At 39.2% G+C, this 18343-nt stretch overlaps 2 protein-coding genes across 2 annotated transcripts in view; one reads left to right on the top strand and one right to left on the bottom strand.

Moving 5' to 3' along the window:
• Positions 1-6253, top strand: part of USO1 (USO1 vesicle transport factor) — a 60066-nt gene extending 53813 nt beyond the window's left edge. The window contains exons 21-24 of the mRNA XM_004681441.2: positions 1403-1501; positions 2727-2831; positions 4343-4558; positions 5068-6253. Of these exons, the coding sequence (XP_004681498.1) occupies positions 1403-1501; positions 2727-2831; positions 4343-4558; positions 5068-5133 (486 nt within the window). The 3' untranslated portion in view covers positions 5134-6253. The remainder of the gene's footprint in view (positions 1-1402; positions 1502-2726; positions 2832-4342; positions 4559-5067) is intronic.
• A 7728-nt stretch (positions 6254-13981) lies between these two features.
• The window catches only part of PPEF2 (protein phosphatase, EF-hand calcium binding domain 2), a 50935-nt gene continuing 46573 nt past the window's right edge, over positions 13982-18343 (bottom strand). The window contains 2 exon segments of the mRNA XM_012724012.1: positions 13982-14413; positions 15938-16009. Of these exon segments, the coding sequence (XP_012579466.1) occupies positions 13982-14413; positions 15938-16009 (504 nt within the window).

Below are 18343 nucleotides of genomic sequence, written 5' to 3'. Positions count from 1 at the left end.
GAAGTGGCTTCAGATTCTCAGTGCTGTGCTTTAACCCGCTGCGCCACCAGGGAGGGCCACTTTTGATCTTTTTATGAAAGAAAATTGTCTTTTCTTTTACTTTTGCAGCTTATTTTCTTTTACCAATTTTAGATTGGAAGTATTTTAAATGTGAGTTTTGCTTTTTACAATATGTCACCTATGTATATCATGTATGAACAAGAAAATGAAATGGTCCATAATTTCAGTCTCTACATATGCCATTCTGATAACTGAAAAGACAAAACACTGAAAGCCTAATATGTACCTAATGGAAAGTTTTAACAGGAAATGAAAAGAGTTTACTATAAGACAGCAGCATCCTGCCACTTACCCAGAGTCTCCCCTTACAGGATTGCCCAGCGCTGTGGGAGAAATCACTCCTCTTTGAAAACCACTGTTACAACTGCTTTTCTTTCCCTGTGCATTTTTTGGGGGAAAGAGAGCAAGCTAGTTGGAAGTTTCAGCCTCGTAACTTGTAAACTTCAAGGTTACGTCCCCACTTTCACTATAGCACTACTGATGTCACCTGTGTTTGGTGCTCTCTATGGCAAAGACGTCCTGTATTGCTCCTTCCAAATAATGAGCTGCATGTAGTCTCCCACTGGAATGATGACAGGGAGATGTATGTTCCATAATTATACGTTCAGCCAGCCCCGCTGATTCATTCCACTCTTTTTTAAAAAAAAAAAATATTTATTCATACAGAACTGGGGTACAGGCCAGAGATGTGGAGGTGAGAGGATACACCAGAGACGGAGAGGGGAGCAGAACAGGCAGATCAATGAAGTACACTGCTGAGGGGAGCAGCGGGTGGGTCAGGAGAGGTCTGCCGCGCCATGTGGATCTCCTCTGGGGCAGGTGGGGATCGAACTCATGCGGAAGTGGCTTTAGCCTCTTAGTGCTGTGCCTTAACCCGCTGCGCCACCAGGGAGGGCCTTCATTCCACTCTTACCCAGCACTTTCAGAAATTCCTGGTGGCACAATTTCCAAGCCTTTTGGTAGTGATGCCATTGTAAGTCAGTTAGGGTCCAGCTTCTCGGCTATGTTGAGTTGGTTACCACTGTCATTTGCCTTCTGGAATGGCCCAATTTTATTGCTCTTTTCTTTTACTCTCTTTGTCCTTGTGACTGTCTTCCTCTTCCTTTCATTTTAGTTTTACATAAGATCTCAGGAGAAAGCAACAGTAAATTAATGTATTTAATCACCGTCTTGTTCTCCAGAGCTTAATGGTTTCTAGAGTTAGATTTTTAAACTTGGAAGTTGTGATTTTAACGGGTAAGGTTAAAAAAAAGGATTATTTTTATTTCTTCCTGTAAATAGACATTTCTTTAATACAGTGAATGCTGTTCATTGATACAGCTCAATTATTTTTGTCTTTTAGGAGCTGACAACATTGAAGTCTCAATTAAACTCACAATCTGTGGAGATCACCAAGCTACAAACTGAAAAGCAGGAGCTGTTACAAAAAACAGAAGCATTTGTAAGTTCATTACTTTTTCCCCTCTAAAAGCTAATGCACACAAATTAGTGTCTTATTTCTGAGTCACTATGTGAAAGAAGGAGACTTGCCACAAAGTACCTTCTATTTCACTACTTCTTGTCAACGCAGGTTTGACTATTTTCAGTCAGACTCACCAAATCGGTTTATTTATTTGCTTCATGATTCATTCTGCTGGTATCTTGTATTTAATCCCATCTCAGCCCCTACCCCCAATCCTTGCTGACAGATTTTTGGCTTATATAAAATTGTCAAAAACCTTAGTGGCACCCCATGCAATTCACCAAGATCCAAGCCATCAGACAAGAAGTATTTCCTTTCTGAGTCACCAGATCTCCAACCTTGCTTCTTTTGAGATGGTTGATTATCCCATAAGTGACACAAATAATCTTTCAAATGGTGGTCCAGAACATCCTTTATCGTTATTATGATAGGGGTAGGCTGAGAAATTTTTAAAAATTCTTCAGTTTCTGATTCTCTTTAACACTGTGCTTAGAGATCTCCCTAGCCAAGTGTCAAGTTATCACTTAGGAGTTTTACTCTCCACAAAGCATAGAACACAATTCAGCCAATTTCTTTGCAAGTTTAGAGGAAAGATCACCTTTCCACCAGTTTCAACTAACGTGTTGCTTATTTCAATCTCAGAATTCACACAGACCACTTTTAAAATCTATATTTCTACCAATATTCTGTTTACAATGATACATGTAATCTCAAAAGCTTTCTCTGTAAATATGCTCCTCCTTTTTCATGAGCCCCTAGCTTAAAATCACCTTTAACATCCATATTTCCATCAAAAATCTCTTCGAGGCAATTCAGATGTTGTTTAACAAAACTCTAACCTCTATTATTTCTGAAGTTATTCCACATGTTTCAGTTTGTTCCCCTTCTCAGGGAAAATACCGAGAGCTGTGATATAAGTATACCTGCTGTAGGACTTAAGAAACTATTTATATTTTACCAACTGATGGTGAAATTCAACTCAGTTTCCCTTTTACTTGTCTCTCACATAATAATGTGTACTTACCTTACAGTAATTTTATGAGGAAAAATACTTTGAAAAATATTCTGTGCTGGTTACATGCTATGTTATAGCAAAATTAGAGCTGTTTCATTGATTACTGTCCTAGACTGATCTTAGGGCGGTTTAACAGCCTTGATTGCTTATGACTTTAAGGAAAGATTTTTTCCCAACTTTTTCTTTCAGGCAAAGTCAGTTCCTGTACAAGGAGAGAGTGAAACTGTAACAGCTGCAAAAACTGACATAGAAGGAAGACTGTCAGCATTATTACAAGAGACTAAAGAATTAAAGGTTGGTTTTAGTGAAACTTGTTAATTATTGCCTATTCTATGAAATTAACTCTAGGAAATTTGATTTTATTTCATTTAATCTCAAATTCTTAGATTCATAAAGAAAGCTTAAGGAGTATATATGTTTTTAAGATTTATTTATATATGCATGCAGAACTGGGGTACAGGCCAGAGGTGCAGGGGTTGTTGGTGAGAGGATTCACCAGAGAATTGATTATTATCCTGGACTGAACAGACAGATGTGCTGAAGTACACTGCTGAGGGGAGCTGCTGGCCAGTCAGGAGAGGTCTGCCACGCCATGTGGGTCACCTCCCTGGCTGGGATCAAACTTGCACTGCAGTGGCTGCCATAGCTTCACAGTGCTGTGCTTTTTAACCTGTTGTCCCACCAGGGAGGGCCCAAAGAGTGTAATTTTATCTCAGCCATTTCCATTCTGTTTTGATGACTAGAAATGATAAAAATGAAGATTTTTGAGTATCATTTCAAATAATAGTGTCAAGTATGTAATGTGTGAATATACTTCAAAATATAAAAGTATTTTTTAATCTCTAATCACAATAGAAACAAAAAGTACAAAATTGGCAAATATATCAGCCACATGTAAGCTTTCCTCAAGTCTGAGAGAATCATAGACAGTGGAAATCCTGACAGACATCAGAATAAATAACATGAATGGAATGGAGTAACATTAAAAAATAAAGATATGATGGAAAAACTTAAAAGAAATGTGTGATTTCACTTTTTAAATTGTGGTCAAATTATTAAGCGTACATACTACATTTTTTTTTATTTGAAGCTATTATTTCTTCCCATTTAATTATATGAATCAAATTGGGGTCAAAATATTTTTTTAACTTAAGTTTTGAGTTTTCATTCTGACACCGGCTAGGAAGACTGTCGGCATTATTACAGTGATGTGAAATGTTTTATGTCTTTATTTATTCTTCTAATTATCTACTTGGTATTATCTCAGGATTATTTTGAGACATAACTAGTTAAAACTATTTTTCAAGGAAAAATACCAGGTGGTTTCACTAATAGCAGGAATATAAAAAAATCAGGGGAGAAAATAATAATAATAATGAACAACTATATATCAGAGACATTTTATGGGGGTGGAGTGGGGAGTGGGATCAAAAATAGGGAGAGAGGAGTGCACTGGACTATTGTGATGGCACACAGGTGATTTAGTGATGGGAGGCCCACAGGGATTACAACTGAGATGGGAAAAAGCACAAAATGATATAAAAATAAACTATTATATTATTAAAAAATAAATAAATAACAAAAAACCTATTTTTCATACTAACTGTCTTTGATGTCTTTCAAACATAAGTTCTCATTTTAACCAGATATGTGGTACATATTTAACTTCATATTCCCCCCAGCCACACTCCCAAATGCCTCAGATTGGACAAGTACAGTGTGTGTCATAGATCTAACCTATTTGTAAAAACCCCTGGGAGAGAATGCTAATTTCAAATGAATGATTTTCACCTTTCTTTTCCTAGAATGAAATTAAAGCTCTGTCTGAGGAAAGAACTGCTATTAAAGAGCAGCTGGATTCATCTAAGAGTACCATTGCCATTTTACAAAATGAGAAAAACAAGCTAGAGGTGGACATTACAGACTCCAAAAAAGAACAAGATGATCTCTTGGTGCTGTTGGCTGATCAGGATCAGAAAATAATTTCATTAAAGAATAAACTCAAAGAACTTGGTCATCCAGTAAGATTGAATGCTTCCAGAAATGACTTATGTTTTTTTATCACATATTTTATTAAATTGTACTGTAGCATAGGAAATGTTGTGCCTGTATCTGTGGTATAAGCACAGATCTGTGGGTAAGTGAACATGGTGTCATCTGTACTAGTTCACGGTGTTCAGTAATTTCACCTAAGAATAGATTAGGCACCATTTCTAGCGCTTGTTAGCTGTTGGGTTTGGGTTTTGAGTATAGAAAATGAATTTATTTGATTAAAGTTGTGGTATCAACACTCTCACCATCCAAATGTGCCACTCTCTTTTGCCATGTCTGGTTCAGGTTTATATATCACCACCCATCAATTAATCTAATTATCTCATGTCATATTAAAAATGACAGAAGCCATGAGCCTTAAGTCAAATGGCTTGTAACTTACAATAGTAACTAGAATCAAAGGATTTATCACAGAATGTATGTCATGTGTAAAGTGTGAAGTGAACAAATCTTCATAATGTTAAATGTTTTCCCTTAGGTTGAAGAAGAAGATGAATCTGGAGACCAGGATGATGAGGATGATGAAGATGATGATGATAGCTAGATCCTGGATCCTTACTAACTTTAAAAGAGATTATATTATAACTTTGAAGATGGAGTCTTATGACAGTGTTTTGGTTTGCCTCCACAGAAAATAAAGATTTAGAAACCAAGTGGAAAACATTCTCTAATAAGACTACTGATGTGTTTTTTAAATGATGCCACCCATGTTGGAAACACTATAACTTTATGCAGAACACATTTCTTTTATTTAAATTCATCTGAACTGTCTCCACATATAATTTGCAAAGAGTTTGAGGCATCAACATACCATGTTAAAGCTTGTGGTAGCAATGCCTTTCTTTGTTCATTGGTTGTTTACATAAGTTCTATATTTGTTATTTTTACTTCTCAGAATCTGTGACTTTCAGCACTAACACATTTGATTTTTGTGTTATTGGAATCATTGTTATTAAGTTGAATATCAGAGTTCTTAGGTAATGGTTTCCTTCAAAAGAAAAGGTTTTACTTTAAGGCAAGATGGCATGGGTTGGGAAGATGACGTATGTCATCAGCCCTCCATCCAAAGTGATGCTGAATCTGGGCAGATAGGACAGTGTGGAATGAATGCCTTGATACCTATATTGCTGCGTTCTGTACCTCAGTGGAGAAATAGGATACTGACACACAGCGATAGAAGGGTGTTTTGCAGAAGCGTGGCAATAGTGTATTAGCGTATGATTGACTTTGGTTTTATTTAAGCTAAATGTGTAAAACATAAGTTAACAGCTCATACAATTCAGATTTAGTATTGTTTAATTATCATAAGACATACTGTGTTCCTAGTTTTAAAAAGACCCAAACTAAGATTTATATAATTTATTGGCATTTTTGCTAAATAGGATTAAGTCAGATAATAGATTTTTAAAAAACAAATGAAGCAATGTGTGTCAAAATTTAATGTTTTCATAATAAAAATAGATATTATGTTCACTTAATTCCTGGTCATGGTCCCCTCTTTTAGATTTTGAGGAAAGTGTTTTAATTCTTAATAAAAGATAAGGCAAATGAAAGTGGTGATGGGAGTTCTCATGAGTACATTACTCTAGCTAAATAGACGCAACCTTATCTTTCAAAAAAAATTATTAGGCTACTGCAAGGTTGGAGGGGTAGGTAATTGGAGCAGTCGCAGAAGCAGAAAAGGTTGCAGCAAGGTTTGGAGGTTCCAAATTGAGCCCTGGAGTTCTTGGCAATGATTTCCATTTAAAGAAATAGGCTTATTTAAAGGCAAGACAACAGGACTGGGAGATAATGTGTCAGCTTCCTTCTGGAGTCAGTGTGAGCGATCCACTTGGGATCATGTACCTTGAAACGGCACCAGTGGGTGCCACACCATGCCCTTGCCTGCTCCTGCCCCAATGCCTGCTCCTGCCATGGCCCCGAGATGGATTTGCTGTCCAATGACTGTATGACCTGCTCAGCCAACGCGGATTATATGAAGTGGCCCAGGAGTTCATCCCACATACTGAGCAACTGATTAATGACTGAATTTCAGGCCAGTGGTTTAAAAATAAAGAAAAATTGATGAGTCAGAGTAAGAATTCCATAGGGAATGCCAAAAGACTTGAGAGGAGAACATCTACAAAATGAGTATAGTTTGCCCAAACTCAGTCACTCGGGCTGTGGGGTAGAAAATATACAAGAGGCACTGCCCGGCCTGAGCCAAGGGAACATCTTCCTAATCATACCTCTAGTGTTTTGTCTGGATTGCTTCTGGAGCTTCTTAATATAGGTGAGTAATATATGTAGTATGTGTATAATGTGCTGGGTATTGCCATATGCATTGGAGATTATAGCAGTGAACAAGTTATCCTCTATGTCACTTTCCAGAGGATTAAATGACTGAACAAGTGCATAAAACAATAAGCACTGTGGAAAGAAAGGCATTTGCATTTTATTCTGAATGACTGGGAAACCCAAGTAGAGACTAGATCTGATTTCTGTTTCATAGATTTATCTGTTTTGTCAACAATTGTCTATGGGGAGGAGGCTAGAAAAGAGGCTACTGGTAAGCAAAAACAAATGGCACTCAGAATACAGTGGTGTCCAAAGTAGGATTTGGGAGATACTCAGGCAGAGCTGAGAACAATGTTGGTAAGTTGGTGTAAGGAATAGGGGAGCAAGAGAAGTCAAGAGTAGGTTTGAGGTGGTGATGTAGAGTTGGTTCAGGCTTGTTAAGTCTGAGACCCAAGTAGACATTCATACGAGTAGATATATTCAGTATGCAGATGGAGATACAAGTTTGAAGCTGTTTAGACTGGGAGAAATAGCACATAGGCATTATTTAAATCCATCCAGCAGGATGAATCCTTATAAGGAGTGAATAGAGAAGATAACCAAGAACTCTGAGCATCCAGTCTATAAGATGGGAAAGAGGTCATAAGTATTAAATGAACAAGAAAACTACCCCAGAGCAAATCTGAGTGTTGGAATTAAGAGGGAAACGAAAGCTATGATTTTAGACCACTTCTGTAATGTACTTCTAGAAAATGAAAATATTTTTGAAAACTTCTTTAGTAAAGCACATTTTGTTGATGCAAACTAGTCTAGCTTGTTGGATCTAATTAAACTTGCTTTTTGAGAAATTTGTCCTGCTAAATCAGTAGAAGATAAGTGTTTGGAGAAAATGTATATTATTTGATAGGTTTTCTTCAATGCCACTTTATCAAGTTGCCCCTTATGAATTAGTGAATTCACTTCTATGGCAGTATCTCCAAAGCAAAGTTATTCATGCCATCTATTTTTCAGAAACTTTAGGAATTTTCCTATAATCTTTCAAAATGAAAATTAAGCCAGAGGGCAAATAGTAAGGTGTGGCACATACCTGTCTTAAAATGTGATTTCCTTCCTGCAAATTAACTCGGTTTGTCTAGACACAGGTTTTTCCCATATCCACTCTAAGCAGTTATGACTAGTTTTGAGAACACTTTACACATTGACTTTGCTCCTGACAAAAACTGGACCTCTTTGTAATATTTTTCCACTTAAAGGCTTGGAAACATAAGTTTCTGATACTTGGTTTGCTAGTTTCTTTCCATCTCTTGGTTTTAGATCTAGATAAATAAACATACTACCCTCTGAATTCAGTGAGATAGCCATAGTGGTAAAAGCTTGACATTTTGTGCCTCTTGAAGTTCTTTGACTTCTCTGTGAAAAGAATGTTTTGCTAGTACCCTAGTGAAAGAATGTTTTGCTTTGTCACACAGGGAAAGTAAAATGCAGGGCTCTTGCTGTGATGAGCATAAAGGGTGGATTTTCATATTCTTTTTCACCCTTGTGTTCTTCACCTAAAGTAAATTTGTATTTTTTTTAAAAAGGCAACTTTTTTTTTTTTTTTTTTTTTTTTTTGCAGAGAACATTAGAGTGTTTAAAAGTAGGATGAGCTGAATAAATACTTAGGTGTCAACACTGCATTACAACTTACCACAAATGTGACTTAAAACGTTTAATTGTCTCAGAGTTTCTGTGGGCCAGGGAGTCGGCACAGCTTAACTAATTCCTCAAGGTTTCAGCCAGGCTGTCTTGCAGAGAATTGTCTTCCAAAGCTCATTCAGGTTGTTGATTGAATTTATTTCTTTATAATGGAGTTCCAGACCAAAGACATCAGCCTCATGCTGACAGTAGGCTCAAGGCCTCCCTCAGCAACGAGTGGTCATTCCCAGTTCTTCAGTTCATGACAGCTATGTCATCATGCTGATCACTTCCTCAAGTCAGGACCACCTCTAGCCTCAGTCAGCCAGCAAGACTGAGACTTACAGAAAATAATCACGGGATGACATCAATCACCTTGCCATGTTGGTTAGAAGCAAGTTAGGTCCTGCCCACACTCACAAAGGCATGAATACCTGGAGCTGGAGATCATCTGCTGCTGCAGACTTTGTTTTCTTTAATTCTAATATCCTTCCTTAGTTTGTCAAGTGTTTTCAAAATAAGGTGGGAGTGAGGCATGGAGGGACAGGGGAAAAAGGATTGTGTGTTAAACCCCACATTTAATTTTCCAACTGGGGTCCCTGCCAAGGGACCAGAGTAGATCAGAGTAATTATCAATTGGTCAAATATGTAACAGCTGTTTACTCCATGTAAAACAAGGCTGGTAAATGTTCAGTAAATGCTAGCCAACCACACAAAACATGCTTTCAATTCAGTCCAAGATTTTAGATGCTTTTTAGGAGACAATATTGAGACTCAATGCCTTGCCTATTTTTCACAGGTGCTATTGTGTTTTTTCCTTTGAACTTTCCAAAACACGATCTTTTATTTGTTTAAATTTAGATTTATATTTTCCTGCATTGCTGCAGCCTTTGAAAATCTTTTTCATATTCCAGTTTTTATCACAAGCATGTTACTTTCCGTAATTCTTAAAAGGACGAATTGTTTTATTCTAGTCATCTAGTCGGTTATTGATGCAATTCAATATCCTCATGCATGGGAAAACATTTTAAGCCCACCCCCCTTTTTTACTTAAGAGGAATAAAAATAAGTGTTGGTGAGGATAGTAAAAATGTAGATTCAGCCTTTTTGGAAAACAGTGTGGAGGCTTCTCAAGATATTAAAAATAGAGCCGCTCTGAGTCAGCAACTTCACTCCAGGTATCAACCCAGAGTGCATGCGCATTAATTTGAAGGAGTAAATACACTTCTATATTCACTGCAGCACTATTTACAAATGCAAATTTTGGAGACAACTTAAGTGCCCAGTGACAAATGACTGAATTGAAAAGTTGTATATATACACAATGAAATTCTGTGCAACTATAAGAAAAGATGAACCTGATACATATAAATTACAAAAAAGATGAATCTTGCCAGTTGTGACAACATAGGTGATACTGAAGAAGGACAAATCTAAGTGAACCCATTGTCAGTTACTGCCTTAAAGTTTTACTCTTTACTACATATCAGTTAAGTCCTGACGTAATTGATTCCTTATCATTCTTAGCATTTGAAAAATCTTGAGACTTGGATTTTGTTCCTTATTTTTTTCTACTTCCTAAGTGAATTTGTTCAAACTGATGAAATTAAAATACATTCAAGTTGTGAGAGAAGACTCTCAATGAATAAAAAGTTGTATACTTTGTCGAAAGGATGTTAGAATAGAGAATAACTCTGAAAGTGTTGTTTGAATGTCTTTGCCCTGAACTCTATCTAGGTTATTAAGGAATTACAGGTAGAAAAGCTTACCGTCTATTTACTACTGCGTCAACCTCACCGATATCTATTGACTATGTCTGATGGTTTTTGAAGACTTGTATAAATGTTTCCTTGTTGGACACACATATGAAGCTGAGCCTACTGTTAATGGTCTCCTTATCCAGTTGCCTCTGATGGCACCAAGATAACCATTAGGAATGTTTTCCAAACCCTTATGTATTAGGCGAAATATTCCATAATTGGTACAGCAGCCCTTTTTGGTTTTGAAGTCACCACAGCCATATATGTTCGACTTGAATCAGCTGGTTACTTTCTGTAGGCGTAGATATGATTTCTTGTGACCATATAAAATTTTTGCCCCGTTTTATTGTTTAGCAGATCTTCATTTATTTAACATCTTTCTGAGAACTTAGCTAGCCAGAAACAGGTAGTAGGTTTCATCTTGTAGGACAGCTTGCTTAAGATGGTAAGAACTGGCTCTCCCTGGTGGCAGAACGGGTTAAAGCACCGCACTATGAAGCTTTCAGAAGCAACAGCAGCACCAGTTCCATCCCAGGCCCGGGAGCTGACCCACATGAGGTAGCAGAGCTACCTGGCCGGCCCACTGCTCCCCTCAGTAATGTACTTTGTCAGTCTGCTTGTTTTGCTCCCCGCTCTGTCTGTGGTGAATCTTCTCACCACCCCTGTACCCCAGTTCTGTAAGCATAAATAAATAAATCTTAAAAAAAAAAGATGGTAAGAACACATTTTTCTCAGTAGGACAGTGCACTGTGATGTCTGCCACGGGAAAGCTAATGCTAGTGAAGAGCTGTTCATCTGCCACCAAGTAAGCAGTAAAAGCCTTCCAAGCCACTGCATTACCACTCCTAAGTTAAAGAGAAAAACTTTTCTTCTAGTCTCTTAGTCTTTTTTGAAGTTGGCCTGTGAATTTAACTGACAAAAGACAGATTAACAGGAGAAAAGCAATACAAATTAATTCATTTTTTAACTTATGCACAGGGATTCACGGAAAACTTAACACTTAAAATGGCTAGACTTGGGGACTTGTATCCCATTCTAACAAAGGTACGGGGTTGTAGGGCTCAAATTGGATGATAAATTGTGGGAAGTGACTAGGAAATATATGCGAGAACAAATGGAAGATAAGGCTATTTCAGTAAAGTCTGCAAATTCATCTGTGTCAGTTCTGATGATAAGAGCACTCTCTTCCTACAACAGCTGGAGGACACCTTCACAAAGAGACATGTCTGCCCTGCTTTTCAGCAGATAAGGAAAAGGCAGAGAACTGTGCCTGGACCTGTTGATTCTCAATTACCTCCAGCTCAAAATAATCTTTATTCCAAAGCAGCATATTTTCCCGAGAGCATATTCTGATCAGTTTCATTTCTTCCAAGTAGAAAATTGCAAGGAAGGCAAAAGTGAGATTTTGTTTTCCCTAGCTCCTTTCCCTATGATTTTGAAAGTGTTTTCTTCTTTCAAATCTCCCTTGAAAGTCAGCAAATCTGTCAAACAAGTGAGTTAACTTACATCTCTAAATTTTGTTTCTTACTACAAGAGCTTTTGGGATGTCTAAGAAGCTGATGTACAAAAGATGATTTCAAGGCTGTAGGGCCACATTACACCTCACAGTTTGCTCTGCTTTTTGCCCAGCTGCATGTCTTTCTTTACTGCTTCATCTTCTAGTATATACTTTGATGATAATAGCACATCTGTTTGAGTATTTCCTTTTCCTTTCTTCTGGAATCTTTACTAGTATATATGCTTTCCCATATGCAGGACATTCTGGAAAAGTCTCTCTGGTTCTATGCAATTACAATCACCAGGATTTCAACGTCTCCTTTCCATTTACAACTGAATGTTTTGGTGCTATATCTAGAAATATAATATACTCATTCCAGTACTGCAACAGTGATCTGTGGCTGTTTCTTTGTGTCTTCTAATTTCCATGCCTATGATATTCGGGAATAGGTTGAATTTTTTGGGATTTTGTGAACTGTTTTTTGTAAGCACAAACATTAAAAATTAAATTCTTCTATGAATTTACAATTAAAGATGTTAAAAACAAAGATTATAAGTATGCAAAACTCCTCACTTCCTAATTACCTTACTATAGCTTTTTATTACCTATGTTCTCGCTGGTATGTGCGGCCATTGTGTTCATCTGTGTGGAGAAACAGCAGTGTGCTTTGCTTCTCTGCCTTTTTACAAGTCCACGTCTAGTGGTGCCATGGCAACTCAGGATTTCATCCTCCCTGCTATTTGTGAAATATTCACCTGCACACCCTGGCTGTAAGTCCATAAAATATAATTTAATCACATGTTAACCTTTAATACGAAGACCCTCACTTTTGCTGGGCTTAACATCATTCTTCTGAAGTCAGTATTTGTTCAAACAACATAGTGAGGTTCCTATTGAATCATATGCTTGTGTAAACAGGATAGTTTTAACTTTAAGAGTAGATCAACTTCTGTTTCTTTAAGTCGGTCAGCTTCCTCATTTAAAGTCAGCTCCAAGTTCTTCATTTCAATGGCTGCACCTAAGACACCATTAAAATCCTCAAGTAAGGGCACTCCCTAGTGGCCAGTGGGTTGGAGCTCAGCACTGCAAAGCTGGCTGCAGCCTCTTCTGTAGAGTTCTATCCCTGGCCCCGGAGGTGACCCACAGGACATGGCAGACCTCTCCTGACCTGCCTGCTGCTCCCCTCAGCAGTATACTTTGTCAATCTGACTGTTCTGCTCCCCACTCTGACTCTGGTGAAAACTCTCCCTGTGCCTCTGGCCTGTACCCCAGTTTTGTATGCATAAATAAATAAATCTTAAAAAAAAAAAAGTTAAAATCCTCAAGTAAATCTCCATCACTTGTAGTAGAGTCAGAGTAGTTGCTGAAGCATTTGAAAAGCTGTCATCTGCCTCGTTGGCTCTAGTTTTAGTTTCTAATTTATGTTCACTCTGCTCTTATCATTTCTACTGATTCATCCTATGAAGACACTGTCAATCTAGCTATTTCCACTTGGAAATCTGATTTTACTGTGAAAGAAAACTGGCATTTTAAAAATACATCTTACTGTTAATATAATCCTTTTCTGAGCCATTTCCTTCAAGGATTTAACAAGTTAGATTGGTTTGCTAGACTCTGAGCTAACTCTCTTATTATTGAGAACACATTTCTAAAAACCAGACACCAAAGTTGATAGATCTTAATAGCCTGAAGAGAGTACTGAAGGAATTAAAATTGTAATTGGCCAAAATCAGAGATGAATTATTCAGTCCCAAGAACAGGAAGAAAATGCAAAAATAAATAAACAAAATGAAGAAAATGCAGAACAACAGAGAATATTTCTATGACTTTGCATTTTGCCTGAAACTTACTTTTATTAACCTTGGATAGTTCAAAGATGATTTGAAAGTTGTTTTATTTTTAGATGCGAGTGAGAAACTGTCTCAGAGTTGTGGCACATGTGCCAATATCATTTTTCTTTTCTGTAAAACTTCTTACACAGGAAATTCATTTCTAGAGGAGTTGGTGCTCAGAGTGAATTCTGTAATAGAGATAGTCAGGTGCATAGGTACACCCCCAGGCCTGAAGCCAGAGCCCTGGGACCCACCTAACTCTGAATAGCTCCCTGGAAGGTTTCTCTCCACATCCAGAGAACAACACAGGACCTAGGGCTCACAAGAAAAGGGGATACTGAGTACCTCAGCTTACACATCTCCCCGGGGCTCTTTAGATGTGGACAAGGTGGGAGGGCTGACGTTGTGGAGTACTTCCTTTGTGGGAACACCTGGAGTAGTTGGAGTAGTGAGAACTTGGGCTGTCAGGGGAAAGCTGGCTGACATACCATAGTAGGTCCCCAAGTTCCCAGGGACAGAGGCCTCGCTATTTCTCTCTGTTATTTTGGACCGGGTGGAGAGGGCAGGGCCGCTCAGAGCTGTGCTCCCCAACACCAGAGGCACCTGAGTGGATGGACTTTGTGCAGAAACAGCAGGCACCCCCTGAGGTTGGATGCATGCCAACATGCTCTCTGTGGGTCTAAGGTCTGCTGCTCCAAAGAAGCTGGAAGGCCACAGAGCCAGTAAATCAGCTGCCTTCCTCTCAAAAGTGTTTTCTGGTTTCCTTTTCAATCTTTGAATTGGCTGTAAATAGAAGGACAGAGGCCAAGTTAGAGCACACACTTCCAGGAATACACAGGTGGCTCCTTGCTAATAGACCAAATTTTGATCTGGGAGGCCTTTAGAGGTGGGGCCTACACACATATGATTTAAATAAAGGAGGAACCTGAAGCAGGGACAGCAAGGGACAGATAGGTGTGGTTGAACCTGGGTTTTGCTGTTGCCTGATTTGCCTACATTTTGAATGCCGACAGTCTTCTCGGGTACAAACTTAGAGCATAAGGAAATAGGTCACTGGGATGGGTCCATCTCACTTTAGTCAAGTAAAAAACCCTAACAGGCCCTTCCTGGTGGCGCAGCGGGTTAAAGCACAGCACTAAGAAGCTAAAGCCACTTCTGCATGAGTTTGATCCCAGCCCTGGAGGTGACCCACCTGGCGCAGCAGACCTCTCCTGAACCGCCCGCTGCTCCCCTCAGCAGTGTACTTTGTCAGTCGGCCTGTTCTGCTCCCCACTCTGTCTCTGATGAATCCTCTCACCGCCCCTGCACCTCTGGTTATATATGCATAAATAAATAAATTTAAAAAAAATAAAAGTCCTAACGTCCACCAGGTGCCTGCTGGATCCTGATCTCCAAAAGCCACCATATGAGTAGTTTTCATGCTGGTCTTTTTACTCAACAGTTAAGATAGGAGGATGGTTTTTGTTCTTTTGTTTTGCTTTGTTTTTCTTTATTACCAATATGACACAGAATAGGATGTTTTGACAGGGAAATATTTTGGGTACAACAAAGCTTTATTATACCCATAGGTAGTTCTTTCATTGGGCCTAGTATTTTTAGCAACATTTCTTCTTTCTCTTGACTTATTTATCATTGCCAGTTGCCCATTCAAATTATTTATGTATACAGAGCTGGGGTACAGGCCAGAGGTGCAGTAGAGGTGAGAGGATTCACCAGAGACAGAGCGGGGAGCAGAACAGGCAGATCTATGAGGTACACTGCTGAGGGGAGCAGCAGGCGGGTCAAGAGAGGTCTGCTGCGCCATGTGGGTCACCTCCAGGGCTGGGGATCGAGCTCATGCTGAAGCGGCTGCAGTTAGCTTGCAGTGCTGCGTCCTAACCCTTTGCACCTCCAGGGAGGACCCATGGGTTCTGTTCACAGAGTTTGAAGAGTCCAGACACAGTTAAATTTTATCAGTCCCTCAACTATAATTAGTCTCTGTAATTCAAGCACGGACCTGTCTCAGAAATAATCTAAAGCAAGGATTCTAAACGAGGAAAAACTGTGTTCTCTTCCCACCCCCCACACCCCCTTTGCAAGGGCATTTGTAATGTGTGGAGACAGCGTTGGCGTCACATGTGGAAGAACAAGGTGTATGAGCATCTAGAGGGAGCAGGTCAGGAAAGCTGCTAAACGTCATACTATGCCTGGGGCCACCGAATAGCATGGAAGTACCTCCCAAGAATCAATGGTGCTATTTAGACACTGGTCTAAAGTAACCCAATGAATATTTTTATTCTTCAGCAAAGGTAGTAGGTATCCACTTACCAGCATCTGAAGTATGTAGTACTGCGGCCGGTACCCAGGACTGCTGTCACTGCTCTCCTCTGACAAACCTTCCTATCAACAGAAAAATAGTCTTAAAGTTTCCTTTTTCTTTCAGTCTGCCTCTCTTTTCCAAAAAGGTACATACTGATCCTCCCTGGTGGCGCAACGGGTTAGGACACAGCACTGCAAGCTGGCCCCAAAAGGGTACATACCACTCAAACTTGAGAAACGGTGACTTAAAAATAGCTGCTCTGACTTAGTGGCACTGGTAAGGAATGTGCTGGATAAACTATGGAAACTGCACAATTGGAACAGATCAAGGACCAGAGCTGTGTCTGTCACATGACCTCCTATTCATTGTACCATGGCCCCACAGACTGTCTTCCTCAATCCTTGTGTCCCAGCTCTGGTCCAGGGCTAACCTGGGCTTCCACTTCCCATCTCCCTCCTCACACCTCAGAAACAGCCTGAGGTGCCCTAGAAGAAGCCCAAGCACAAAATAACCAGACACCACCACCCCCACACACACATCCTCAGCCAGACCCTGGGGAGCAAGCCACGTTTTGACTTTATTTTTTATCTCCTCCCTCCCAACACAGACACTTTTTCACCTTTGTGTATATATATTGCTTAAAATTTTGTTTTTTGAATTTCATAGATTTCCACTTAAGTATTCATGTTGAGGATCTTTGTGACATTTTGTAAGGTTCCAGAAGGTTTTCAGTCTGTTGGATGAATTACAGTGAATAATTGATGCCAAAAGCAACTCATGAAAACAAACAGTTATAAATAAAAGGCATCTTTCTGAGTGTAACATTCTCAAAATAGCAGTAGAACTGTAGATGCTCTCATTTCTGATGCCAATCTTTGAAGAAGTCACACAGGAAGCCCAGAGTTCCTTGGTTCCTGAAGTCATAACTGGGCTGCTATGAATTGAAGATTTGTGGTCCCCTAAGATTCACAGGCAGGCAGACCTTGGAGATACTGTGAATTCGGGCCAGACCATGGCAATAAAATGATTACCATCATATGATGGCACATGGGTGAGTTGGTGATGGGAAACCCACAGGGATTACAATTGCAATGAAAAAAAAAAGTACAAAATGATGTAAAAATAAACTATTATATTATATAAACAAAAGTTTTTTGGAAAAAAAATGATTATCACCATAAAGTGAGTCTCACACAGAATATTTGGTTCCAAGTGTATATAAAAATCATGTTTACGGGCCTTCTCTGGCGCAATGGGTTAAAAGCACAGCACTATGAAGCTATCACTGCCACTGCAGCATGAGTTGGATCCTGGGCCAGGGAGGTGACCCACACATCATGGCAGGCTTCTCCTGGGTTGCCCGCTGCTCCCCTCAGCAGTGTGTTTCAGTCCATCTGCCTGTTCTGCTCCCCACTGTGTCTCTGGTGAGTCCTCTCACCACCCCTGCACCTCTGGCCTGTACCACCATTCTATATGCATAAATAAATAAATCTTATTTGTAAAAAGTTGTGTTCACACTATACTACTGTAGTCCATTAGTGTGCAATAGCACTATGCCTAGAATAAAACCGATGTGCATACCTTAATTAAATGTGACATAAAGACATGAAGTGACCTGCCATGGAAAAATGGTGCTGGCAAATCAGCTCCACCCACCACCAACTTTCTATTTGTAAACAATGCACTCTTCCTAAATCACCCTAGGGTGAGGGATGACTGTAGTGAAACCCTAGCCCTGAATGCCCCCATGTGGCAATATTAGAAGTCAGGCCTTTGGAGGAAATGGAGAACCCGCGTGAATGGAGTTGGTGCCTTTACGAACAGCCATCAGAAAGCTTGCTCTCCCTTCTTTCTTCTGTGAGCTAGACAAGAAAAGGGTCTCTGGCAAATCAGATGGAGGGTCTTTACCACAAATAGGTTTGCTAGCATCCTGATCTTGGGCTGATAAGGGATTCCAGCCTCTGGAATACTGAGAAAAAATATCTGTTACCCAGTCTGTAGTTAATCTTGTACTGTAGTTACCCTGACCTTCAAGCAAAAACTCTGAATTAGTGGTTGCAATCCTTGAATAGTTCTAACAGCCCAGTGATACAAATTCACTATGTGGATAATATAGAACATAAGGAATTTGTTCTTCCCAAATATCATTCTGAAAAAAAGAAAAATATGGGATGGTTTCATGTATAGAAGGAAAAAAGGGGAACCCAACAAGGGATCAGGGAAAAAAAGGTAAAACTAGTAAGTAAACTATAAATCAGAGACATTGAGCAGAGAGCGGGAAGGAGGGACGTTAAAACAGAAGTTGGTGCTAATTTTATGAACTACACCTGAGAGGAGAAATCAAAAATTGAACAAAAATGAACAATATAAAATACATACATACATACATACATACATGTATTACATACACACAT

The sequence above is a fragment of the Condylura cristata genome, unplaced genomic scaffold, assembly GCF_000260355.1.
Source record: "Condylura cristata isolate star-nosed mole 26May11 unplaced genomic scaffold, ConCri1.0 scaffold00012, whole genome shotgun sequence".
In the NCBI taxonomy this organism is placed as follows: Eukaryota; Metazoa; Chordata; class Mammalia; order Eulipotyphla; family Talpidae; genus Condylura; species Condylura cristata.
The sequence above is the reverse complement of the archived record's forward strand: the minus strand, read 5'-3'. Positions and strand labels throughout refer to the sequence as shown.